This window comes from Propithecus coquereli, unplaced genomic scaffold, assembly GCF_000956105.1.
Source record: "Propithecus coquereli isolate 6110/MARCELLA unplaced genomic scaffold, Pcoq_1.0 Scaffold104, whole genome shotgun sequence".
NCBI classification, from domain to species: domain Eukaryota; kingdom Metazoa; phylum Chordata; class Mammalia; order Primates; family Indriidae; genus Propithecus; species Propithecus coquereli.
The window spans coordinates 1,519,060-1,530,722 of NW_012134303.1; the positions used below are offsets into that span (position 1 = coordinate 1,519,060).

The 11,663-nt window shown below is 48.3% G+C and overlaps 2 protein-coding genes across 2 annotated transcripts; one reads left to right on the forward strand and one right to left on the reverse strand.

Annotated features, from left to right (window-relative positions):
- Positions 1-728: 728 nt before the first annotated feature.
- Positions 729-7,849, reverse strand: SLC25A53 (solute carrier family 25, member 53). The gene is made up of 2 exons (XM_012644505.1): positions 7,777-7,849; positions 729-1,683 (listed from the first exon to the last, which is right to left on the reverse strand). Exon 2 carries the CDS (start codon positions 1,650-1,652, stop codon positions 729-731), a length of 924 nt encoding a protein of 307 aa, XP_012499959.1. The 5' UTR covers positions 1,653-1,683; positions 7,777-7,849.
- Positions 7,850-9,509: 1,660 nt separating this feature from the next.
- Positions 9,510-11,235, forward strand: ZCCHC18 (zinc finger, CCHC domain containing 18). Its single transcript, XM_012644940.1, has one exon. It carries the CDS (start codon positions 9,510-9,512, stop codon positions 10,719-10,721), a length of 1,212 nt encoding a protein of 403 aa, XP_012500394.1. The 3' UTR covers positions 10,722-11,235.
- The last annotated feature ends 428 nt before the right edge of the window (positions 11,236-11,663 follow it).

Below are 11,663 nucleotides of genomic sequence, written 5' to 3' on the forward strand. Positions count from 1 at the left end.
TCAAAAATGTCCCAGAAGATAACACCAAGCAACCTACAGTAAATTTTTCTATTTTGCATGTAATTAAATCTCTTGCATCAAAGTCTTTATTCTCTTCATCCAGGGATCACACCTCTTCTCATTCCCATCTCCAGCCCCACCAGTTCTCGTGGCACCTGGTAAGTTGAGGCAAGCCTAAGTTAGGATTTCCAGCCACAGCTGTTACCCTGAAACTAGGACCTACAGTCTTGAGAAGTGAGAGTGGTGGTGGCAGAGGCAGTGAACAATGTCATGACAATGTAGCCATCTGAGAAATTTTACGGACTCCCCATCTTAAGCGTCAAGCACAGGTCTTTGAAGTTGGAGTACCACTCAGTTTGGTCTGGAGGACACCTGGAAGGGTCCCAGAATTCACAGTGCCTGAGTAAGGTCATCTTTTTGTTTCCTCTTATTGTCAAGGAATTCCTTAAAGGAATGACAATCTAGGTTACAAGTTATTTAAAGGCCTCTTAGTTCTGAAGCTACTGAAGCTGTGAAGAGACTGGTGTGGCTTTTTCTTTCTGACTAAGGAATCCTGTTGGGCTTTGTCTGTGCCCAGCAGGCTGGTAGTTGGGAACTTCTCCCATGCAATGAGGTTACAGATGCTAAAGAATGGCTTTATTAGATAGCCAAGCCAAAGAAGTAAGCTGTGTAGAACCAACCAGGGAAGGTTTAGAACGACAAAGATGCCCTGGCCATACTTCCTGCAGCTAGTCAATCTTCAGCTCTTTCTTGGAGTGAGACTTTCTCTGCAGGAAGTCATGGATTGCCGTAGTGAGGCCCCATGTCACACTGGACCTTAGGATGACCAGGGAGCCTCCACGGTAGATCAGGAGCAACTTTCGGCCTCGAGTGTCCCACACATTCTGGGCAGAGGCCCACAGGCTTGGCATGCTCTGCCAGCCAATATGGGACTGCATATTGGCAACAAGGACAATCAGAGGATACAGAACTAGGCAGGTGATTGTTCCATTGACACTACCAGACACCAAGGCAGGAACCCAATGGGGCAGGCCTTGCTCTGCCAAGCCTTCCTGGATGGGGTCTTTGAAAGAAAAATATAAAGCACTCCCCAGGCTGTTCCTGACAAGGACAGGCCAGAAACCACGATAGTAGCCCAGTGACAGCCGCCCCCAAAGCCCATAAGAGTTGAATTCCTTGAGAATGCTGAAGGTGCTGGGGAAGCGAGCTTGCTTGCGACCATCCTGGAGCACATTTTGCACCCTTTCAAAGGGGCTGAGTGCCACAGCCTCCACCACACCAGACATGAGCCCTGCAGCCCAGCGGTGTCCCAGGGAGTGTGGCCCAACAGGGGAGAGAGAGCACAGCAGGCTATCATAAGTCCCAAACAGTAAAGTCCCTTGCAATGTCTTGGAGAGAAGAGGGGGGTAGATTCCCCGGTAGAAGTACTGAGGGCCTTCGTGCCAAAGCTGTCTCACAGCCTCTGACATCGCCACAGCATGGATCTGTTGCCGGAACACCACCTTATAGATGGGAAAGGTCAGAAAAGTAGACATGAAGTTGGAAATGGCCCCAAGGGCGTAGGCCTGGGGGTGCCAGCTTTTCTTTCCTGGAGCCTCTGCTCGTGTCCTGTGCTGAATCTCCTTTCCGGAAGAGTGGCTCTGCTCCCCCATGCTGAAGACAACTGGGCACAGATGGAAGAAACTGGCAATGGTGGAAAAACATAGGTTAGACTGACCATTGAAATCTGTTGGCAAGCATTTTCATTGCTTAGTTAGAAACCGGCCCCAAGAAACTCAGGTAGAAGGAAACAAGCAATTCTTTGGGTCAGTTTCTGAGAAATCAGCACACCCCTAAGAAATTAAGAATTTGTTAACCTTAAGTTAAAACAAAGGCAGTTATTTTTCCTGGACAGAGCCATCTCTATGGTATTTTGCTGACACAGTAAATGTTCCGATATTCAAAGAAGGATTACACCGAAGAACATGAAATCAAGGAGGGGAAGGCTCCAAAACTTAATGTATTCAACTTTCACGACATGAAACTTTGCATTTAACAAACCACTAGAATTATAAGTTGCTATTCCCTTTCCAAAAAAACGCAAAAGTGGCACTATCTTGTAGAGGCAGAAAGGCATCCAATAGTTGAAGTGTGATACATTCTCTAAAAGTTGGTAGTAAATTTTGGGAGGGGGGGAAATCTCCCCTGCCTTTCTCTCAGTAGATTCCTGCCCCAGTTGTAGCCGTTTCATGGCAACGCCCCACCCCCCTCCCCCAAGTGACGAAAGGAAAAAGCGGCTGCTCCTGGAAGTTCAATGCCAAAAGGCTCAGCACCTGGAAATTTCCAAGCCTAACTTTGGAGACCTGTAGCTATATGATAGAGCAGGCTTTCTCAACCTAGGCACTTTTACATTTGGGGCAGCATAATTCTTTCTTGTTGATGCCTATCCTGTGCATTGTAGAATGTTCAGCAGCTTCCTGGCTTCTACTTACTGCATGCCAGTAGCACCAGTTGTGAACTACCCAGTGTGACGACTAAAAATATCGAGCATTGCCAAACGTCCTCTGGGAGGCAAAGCTGTCCCCAGTTTAGAAACAACATACTAGAAAGAATAGGCAGCGTGAGGACTCCAAACTATTGCTCCTATCCCAGAAAGGCCAGGAAGCAGGTGGGGTAGTATGAGAAGCATCTTGGGAGCCAAGACACAGGAAGGAACTTTGGAATCAAAAAGAAATAAATGCTGAGTACAGACCTGAGGACCTGAGGGAGTTTGTTGGGAAGGAAATAGGGGCTCTCTGGCCTGAGAAGACAGGGGGTGCAGCAGCGGGACCTGATGCATCAGGGAGAGGAAAGACAGAGTTGTGTGGGTAGCAAAAGGAAGGAGGGGGAGAAGGGGAGAGGAGGAGAGGGGCTGATGGCCAGGCTGTAGGACTCACATCTACATTGGCAGGGACAGGAAGCCTGGTAGGAATTGTAGACCCACAGGTTTCACACAGAGCCCTGGGCTATGTGGAGCAGCGGGGTGGTGCTGGGACTCTAATTAGGCTAGTAGGCAGTGGCCCCAAACCCAGGCAGGAGGCAGCTCCACTCAGGCCCCCAAATGCACAGGGGCCCCCAACACTCCTTAGCTCTCCTCCCAAGGGAATTTTTTTTCCCAAATCTTACCTGCACCTAAATAAGTACAGAAGAGATTTGTCCCCTCTTCTACCTCAAAGTGCAATAATGTTCCACTTCCTCCCCACCTTTTTATAAATGTGTTCGTGGACTCCATAAGGCAGGCCGATTTAGCAGAAAGAAAACTGGACGAGGATTTGACAGACCAGCATTTTAAGCAACAATTTTGTTATCAATTTTCTATGTGACCTGTGGGAATTCACTGACATCTTGGAGCCTCATCTACCTCAGCTATAAGTAAGCGGAGAAGGCAAAATGCTCTGTAGGCATCCCCATACTGTATCATGTCAGATGGGGAATTCGGGCTAATAGTTGATAGAGAAATTGTACTTTCCTATCCCTAATTCCTTCCTCCAATTTTAAAAATCATTTTGGGGGATTTAAAGTGAACAATAATTTAGAAATACCTTACCTTAAATATCTAATTCATCATTTTATAAATCCAATTCTTTCCATTTTATGTGAGGGAGTCCATTTTCCTCCCACATATTTTTCCATTAAGATATCAGGCTTTGGGACAGACCGACCTGAGACTGAATTCTGTCTCTGCCACTTAGTTGTGTGACCTTGGGCAAAACAATTAACTTTATTCAGTCTCAGAATGCATATTGCTACATATTGGTAGAACAGGAACATTAAGATCTGCCTCGAAAGGTTGTTGTAAAGACTTATAACATAAAATGAGATAAAGTGGTTGAGAATCTGTAACATGGTGGCCTCAATGATAGTATCAAAAAAAAGATGCTTCCTGACCTGACCATCTGTCTCCACAGAGCATATCCTCCTGCAGGACATTCTCAAGCCAGCCAGAACCAGATGAAGTGGCAGGTTGGAACAAATTCTGTGTTCCCGTGAGAGGCAGGGAAGATCTTTCTTCCATGAATGCAAAGGTGCAACATAAAAGATCTAGGAGAATCCGGCCCTTTAACATGAATTTCAAAGTAGAGACCACAAAATGGACCTGGAGTTGGCCTTGAGCGGTTATCAACGGTACCCTATGATCTGCCTCCTATGTTTACAGCCTAGTAAAATGTGCCAAGGGGATTCCAGATTTCCCTGGCCAGTCTAGTCGAGATGGGTAGTCTGTGTGACCACCCCAGGATGAAGCCCCACATTTGTCTGTTCATTTGGGGTATCTCTTAGCCAGTCCTTTGGTCACCTGACAACTATGTATTGATCATCTATTAAATCATTGTGGGTAAATCACCATGGAGCTAGAGATGAACGGAACTTGGTGCCTGCCCTCGAGGGTTTGGGAATCTAGGGAGGGAGACAAGTCAACAATGAGCTGAACTATACTCGAAGACCAAGGGTGCACTAATCAAGTTTGAAGCAGAAAGACAAGAGCAATTCATTCCACCTGGGACAAGGAAATTTCTCTGAGGAGGGACATATGACTCAATCCTTAAATGCTAAGTAGGCTCTTATTAAGTGGAGGAGTGAGGGCAGGCGTTCAAGGCTGAGGAAGAGGCCCAAGGCACAGAGGTTTAAAAATGTGAGTAGCACATGGGGTGTCTGTAGACCATGAGAAAAAGATAGAGCTGTAGCTGACAGAGAGGACCCAGTTTAGAATGAGGGCCACGTTTGTTTTCCCCACTGCAGCATGTTGTAGGGAACACACATGGGCTCTGGAGTCAGGCAGCCCAGGATTTGAATTTCACTCTGCCGTTTTCCTACCTTTATGATTTCGGCCAAGTCTCTTCGCCTCTCTGAGCCTTGGTATCCTTATCTGTAAAATGATTGTCGCAAAGGTTGAGTGAGACATGAGATAAAGTACATAAAGTGTGTAGCACAGTACCCAGTATATAAGTTGCTCCATGAGTTATATTAGTAATTTCATTTTTAAAAAATGAGATAATAGGAATAAAAGTAAGATTACAACTAAATTGTCCTAAAGTCTGAAATTGGTCTAATGCACTGGGTCATCTGCAGAATGCATTTTAAACTGCATGTTTGGAAGGCAGCAATGAAGAGTTTTCATGGGCTTTGGAGCTTGATATCCCTGGGCTGGAGTCCCAGTGCCTTCACTTACAAATTGTAAGGCCTCACACAAGTTACTTAACCTCCTTGGAACTCAGTTTCGCTGTCTGCAAAGTGGGGTAACAATGGCTGTCTCAACATGAGAACCTTAAATGAGATAACAGATGGAAAGTTCCTGGCACAGAGGAGGCAGGCAGCCACAGGCAGTGATTATTGTTTCAACTGAAAGCTTTATCTCCTAACCTTCAAGCTTTTAAGGTTTATTTGTTGAAACTGGAAAATGTGATCTCATTAGAACCATCAACTGTAACATACTCCCACACATGAGGCCAGAGATAAGAGATGTTCTGCATCCAGTTGGAGCCAGCTTGCAAATAAATGGTCCTCCCAGCTCTACACAAAGAGACTCTCACTTTGCTCTAATGTCTCCCATCCCCGCCATCACCTTTACACAATCCATTTCCTTTCCTTATATTTGTCAGAGCTCTGAGATCTATTGTTGGTCCTATTGGATCCCACCCACACCAAGTCCAATGGCAAATACCTAATTTGGCGATGAAGCCAATCTCAACACAGAACAAGAGTCTGGTGAGAGTCCAGGGTGAGATGTTATGGTACAGGGAGCAGAAGCAAGAGTCTAGAGGAAACCCAAGAGCTACTGCCAGCATCACCCCTGATTGTGCGAGGTGAGCAACCTGCCTTCTCCACCCTCCACCACCACCACCCCACTGTTCTGTCCATGAGACCACAATCCTGAGATGGAAGGTGCTTCATCTCTAAATTTGGATTGTTTACCCCAAGGAACTCTAGGTATTGGGCTATAACTAAGAGGGCAGAAAGGCGCCAGTGAATGAAGTACCCTGGCAGGCTGAAGACAAACTCAACAGCAGCTGAAGGGCATCAGACTGTTCACTTGCTTCCTAGCATGAGGAGTCAAGAAGAAGCCCCACTGGAACCTCCTAGCCACAGTATGTATCAGAGAGGTAATACCTGCTCTCTAAGTCAGGGGAAATGGAGCAGGTTTTCCAGCCACTGGCTTCATGGCCCATTCACTCCGGACAGCCCTGCATGCCGTTTCCATGGAGTTTCTCCTTCTCTGGGGCCAGTGATGCCAAATCCAGCAAAGGAGAAGTCCCCTGAAGAGCTCACAGAAGGGCAACCTAGCAACCTATCCTTGAGCCAGGAAATGAAAGAGCTATATCAGCGGCAGAGAGCTGTGGTTTGGGGGTTAGGGTAAATTGTGTTTCATTCTCACACTTCTTCCTTAAACAAAAAAGTTGAAGGAGGAAGATGTTATGACAGACTTCATTTGAAAATCTATAATACAAAGCCTCACGCTCGAAAACTGTATACAGAGTCCAAATTCTTTGCTTACAATTTCAGGAAGGACCCCAGCTAGAAACCTCTGCTCTGGAGTTACATTTCATGACAGATGTGCTGTGGACAGATACATTAATGGCAGGCCCATTTACTTACAACTGTCAGCATGACTTGGTGGTGTCTAGAACAGTGGTTCACAAACCTCTCTCACCTCCAAATTGACTATAGCGCTGGTTAAAAATACAAATGGCACTCCTCACCCCTAGTCCTAGTACATCAAAATCCCTCAGAGGTGGGGCCCAGAATATACATTTCTAACAAGCTCTCCAAAATGATTCTGAGGCAGCTAGCCTTGTACTCATACTTTGCTTAATAGCATGGGTTCTGGATTGAGAAAGTTGGTCCAAATTTTGGCTTCACCTTGTAATTTTAGGCAAGTCAATTTCACATTTCTGAGCCTTGTCTCCTTTGGGGTCATAAAGTGCTGTAGAAATCATGTTATTTTTATAAACAGGCAGCCTGTTGTAGTGTAAAAAAAAATAGTGTAAGAAAAGAAATAATGTAAAAGAAATTGCCACAGTTTCCTCTTCTGTACAATGGGTATCATAAAGGTTGCCTTCCTCTTTCCTCACCCCTCTCCCCACTGCCTCCTCACCCCCTCCCTCAGCACTACCATCACATCGAGACTGCTGTTGAGCTGGTTTGGGACTACCTATGTAAAAATGCTCTCCAGGCAGCACAGCAGGGCAAAGAGCATCCACAGAATAACAGACAGGTGCAAAGTTGAGTGCTGTTACTTATTTGCTGTGTGACACAGGGCAAGACGCCTACCTCTCTGTGGCTCAGTTTCCTCATCTGTAAAATGGAGATATTAGTCCTTTCTCACTAGTTCTATATGGTCCCAAGTTGGTCCTCCCATGCCCACTTTGGCGTTTCGCCATGTAATCTGACAGTATAGAGTGTTTGCAAGGGGCAGCCTTTGACGTCAGACATGTTGACTTGGGTGTGAGCTCTTAGCTCTGCATTTCCTAACTGTACTGCCTGGAGACTTAAGTCTTTTCTCTGTCGAATGGGCATACTACTACCTCCTTCACAAGGCTGCTGAGAAGAAGAAATGAGATGTCCGTGCAAGAGCATCTGCACACAGAAAGCGCTCAGTAAATGCTGTTTTCCCCCTTCCCCCTATACAAAGGTGAAGAACTCTCATTGTTCACATGGTTTCTGTCCCACCTCGTGTTTAAGGCATCCGGTCTCAAAGCGCAGAGGAGAGCAGAGGCGGAAGGGGATAGGAAGAAGGGAAGCGATGGGTAACAGCAAACTCACGGGTGAAATGTAAATGGGCCCGTCCTTGCGTCCGAGGTGCACTTGACGCCGCGCCGGCTCCCGCGCCTGTCTGTCGCAGCCCCCGCCAGCGGCTCCCCCTTCTTGCCAGCTTTAGCATCGGGCTGGAGGCTGCGCGGGAGGCCGTCCCCGCGCCCCTCTGATTGGCCGCGCCGCCCCGCTCGTCACGCTCTTTTGTCTCAATGGGCAGAGGCTAAAAGCAGCCGCGGCCACTGGGAGGGCCCAACTGGAGGGCGGGGACGGCCTCCGCTGCCTTGGGAACCGTGCTGCCTCGACTCGGCTATCCCTCGCTGGGCGGTCGTGCGAAGCAGCTCGGTCGGTCCTGCAGCCCCGGGTCGCTTAGCGGCCGAGGAGGCGCAGGCCTTCTTCCCCCCGGCGGGTCCGTGGACACCGGAAGGCGAAACAGAGCTGTGGACGCCAGAGCATCCGCTGCCCAGCAGCACAGCGCAGGTAAAGAAAGGGGGCGCGGGGGAAGCACCGCCGGCACCGGGCGGCTCCCGGCTTGGAGAATCGGTAGCTGCGAGGCAGGGGAAGGGGCACTCCAGTGGCCAGGCTGCGCTGAGGGAGGAGGTGAGGTTCACCTGGATGCTGCTGACTGGGTAGGATTTGCCTGGATTGGGGAGGGGGGCGTTTTCAGGGAGGTGGCAAGGGGTAGGTAGGGGGATGCAAGCTGTCTGTCTTGAACCCCTTTTGCATCTCCTCATCTCTTCCTGGGAATATGGGAGCGGGAGGACATCCAACTTCTATCCCCTTTCTCCCTGGCAGGTCATCAAAGCCAAATTCGAACTTGAATTCTGTGCAGCTGATTGCAGAGCTGGTAGGCCGACAGTTTCCCAAAGGAAATGTCATGAGGGGCGCTTTGGCTCATAGCCAGAAGGGGGCAGAGGGAATTTTCCGCCTGGCGACAACGGAGGCTGGGGGGGAGAGGGAGAGGGTTAAGGTAACTGGATGACGGATGAAGCTGCTTCTGACCCTTCCCTTCCCTTCCCTTCCCTTCCCTCCCCTCCCCTCCCCTCTCCTCTGCGGCCCCACAGCCTTGAAGTCCTGAGGACTGGGATCTGCGACCCCCCAGGGGACAGAGGTCGACCGTACCCGGAGGCGAGTTTTCTCACGAAGGGCACCTGTTGCAGAGGCTGGAAGTGAAATAAAGGCTGAACGCTAGTTCCCAAGCTCGTGTAAGAATCTGAGAAATAACTAGGGAAACTTCGACAAGGGAGTGTGGTTGAGACCTGAGACCGTGAGGTTAATACGGATCTTATTACCAAAAATCTGTGAGCCTTTGTGAGATTCTCTATTTTGAGAGCCCGATATTGGCTCTAAACACTACTTCACCTAGAATTAGAAGCAACAGTTGTCCCCCCTCCTGGAGTATGGGCAGGAGGGGATGGATGTGGCTCTGAAAAACGCCCTGCTAGCGCAGGGACACCTGCTAGCTCTGGGAGGCTGTGATTGTCCGTCTTCTGCAGGGTACAGTTAGGGCGGTGAGCAGATACAAAATGCACTGCAGGGTATTCAGGAAGGTAGAGAATGCGACTGCAGACTGATTCCCCAAAGCCCGCTACCTTATTAACCTTTTTTTTTTTTTTTCTTTACAGTTCCTACTGAAATTCAAGGCAAGCACAGCCCAGGACGTCGCTTTGGGGATTTATGCAGATTAGGCTTTTCTGAAGAGCCTGAGTATCTTGTTTTATTCAGATATTCGACCGTCCTCAGTCATGGCTAGCATCATCGCACGTGTGGGTAACAGCCGGAGGCAGAACGCACCCTTGCCGCCTTGGGCCCATTCCATGTTGAGGTCCCTGGGAAGGAGTCTCAGTCCTTTAATGGTCAACATGGCAGAGAGAAACATGAAGTGGTTCTCAGGGAGGGTGGTGCCAGCCCAGGGGGAGGAAACCTTTGAAAACTGGCTGATCCAAGTCAATGGGGTCCTGCCAGATTGGAATATGTCTGAGGAGGAGAAACTCAAGCGCTTGATGAAAACCCTTAGGGGCCCTGCCCGAGAGGTTATGCGTTTGCTTCAGGCGGCCAACCCCAACTTAAGTGTGGCAGATTTCTTGAGGGCCATGAAATTGGTGTTCGGGGAGTCTGAATGCAGTGTGACTGCCCATGGTAAGTTCTTTAACACCCTGCAGGCGCAAGGCGAGAAAGCCTCCCTTTATGTGATCCGTTTAGAGGTGCAGCTCCAGAATGCTATCCAGGCAGGCATGCTCGCTGAGAAGGATGCAAACCAGACTCGCCTGCAACAACTCCTTTTAGGGGCTGAGCTGAATAGGGACCTGCGCTTCAGGCTTAAGCATCTTCTCAGGATGTATGCAAATGAGCAGGAGCGCCTTCCCAATTTCCTAGAGTTAATCAGGATGATAAGGGAGGAAGAGGATTGGGATGACACTTTTATTAAACGGAAGCGGGCCAAAAGGTCTGAGCCAATAATGGAGAGGGCAGCCAGCCCTGTAACATTTCAGGGCACCCAGCCAATAGCGATCGGCAGTGCTGACTACAACTGTAACGTAATAGAGATAGATGATACCCTCGATGACTCAGATGAGGATGTGATCCTGGTGGAGTCTCAGGACCCTCCCCTGACACCCACGGGTGCCCTTCCCTTCACAGGGAGAGCCAGACCTCAGGATCAAGTGCTGATTATTGATTCCCCTAACAGTTCCAGGGCTCAGTCTCCTTCCACCAGTGGTGCTTTTGGGTATAAGAATGGTGGTCCTGGCGATACGCGTAGAGCCAGGAAGCGAAAATACTCAATCTGCTGTTCATATTGCGGTGAGGAGGGCCACTCAAAAGAAACTTGTGACAATGAGAGCAACAGGGCCCAGGTTTTTGAGAATCTGATCATCACCCTGCAGGAGCTGACACATACAGGGGAGAAGTCAAAAGAGGTTCCTGGAGAACACAGTGACCTCTCTGAGCCACAGTAAGGTGGTAGACCCAGCCCTAAGTGAACCCTTAACTATATTCAGAGTCTGCTGATGGGAAAAACAGGGATGGGGGGGTGGGGTTCTAACTGCATGAATTATTCCACGAAGCAGTTTTCCTTTGAGAAGAAGAGTTCTTGCATACCAGCAGTGGAGGGGGGTGGCCTGATCTGTCCCTGCTCCCTCCTCTGCCCACCTAAGGGTCCATTCTCTGTGTGTGTCTATTTCTTTGGTGACTTTATTCTTTTTATGAAAGTATCTTTTGTTAAATCTTCAGAAAATAAAGGAAAATACAAAAACTAAAGTACAAATTACCTGAACTCTCCACCCTTCTGTAACCATTGTCAGCCCTTTGGTGACTGTCCTTCCAGATAATTCCCTATACCTATGTACCCAGATAGATATCTATGTATAGATAAAAGTGATCAAATATAAGTGCTGTTCTATACTGTGTATTTTTTCACCAAATATATCTTGTGGACTTCTATGTCAATGAATATATATAAGCATCTAACTTAATGCCTCTGTGTGATGTTATTAAAGGAAAAATAAAAATATAAAAGCTATAAGGAGGGGGCCATACCATGTGGTGGGGTTATCAACCTCATTTACAGAAAAGGAAAAGGGAAGCTGAAACGGACTGTATATCTCCCAATGAGTCCCCACCATGACTGACCTGTCCCCTAGGTCATAGAGCCAAACTCTGCACCCAATGTTCTCTTCTCGAATGTATCCTGAGAAGTCTGACCATGGAGGGGAGGGGGCAAATATAGAAAATGAGTATTCCAGAGACTCTGTTCCTGTTCACTTTGGGAAGGGACACCTGCTCCTGCCTCATCTCTTGACCTCAGATTGGAGGGTGATAAAAGATGATGTGTGACCTCCATCCCTGAGGGTCCTATGTTCCTTGGAGGCATGGCAGTCCCATCCTCCTGAACAGGACAA

What these genes read in the sequence shown, in the direction of transcription:
- SLC25A53 (XM_012644505.1), bottom strand. Translation starts at nt 1,652, where the DNA reads ATGGGGGAGCAGAGCCACTCTTCCGGAAAGGAGATTCAGCACAGGACA.
- ZCCHC18 (XM_012644940.1), top strand. Translation starts at nt 9,510, where the DNA reads ATGGCTAGCATCATCGCACGTGTGGGTAACAGCCGGAGGCAGAACGCA.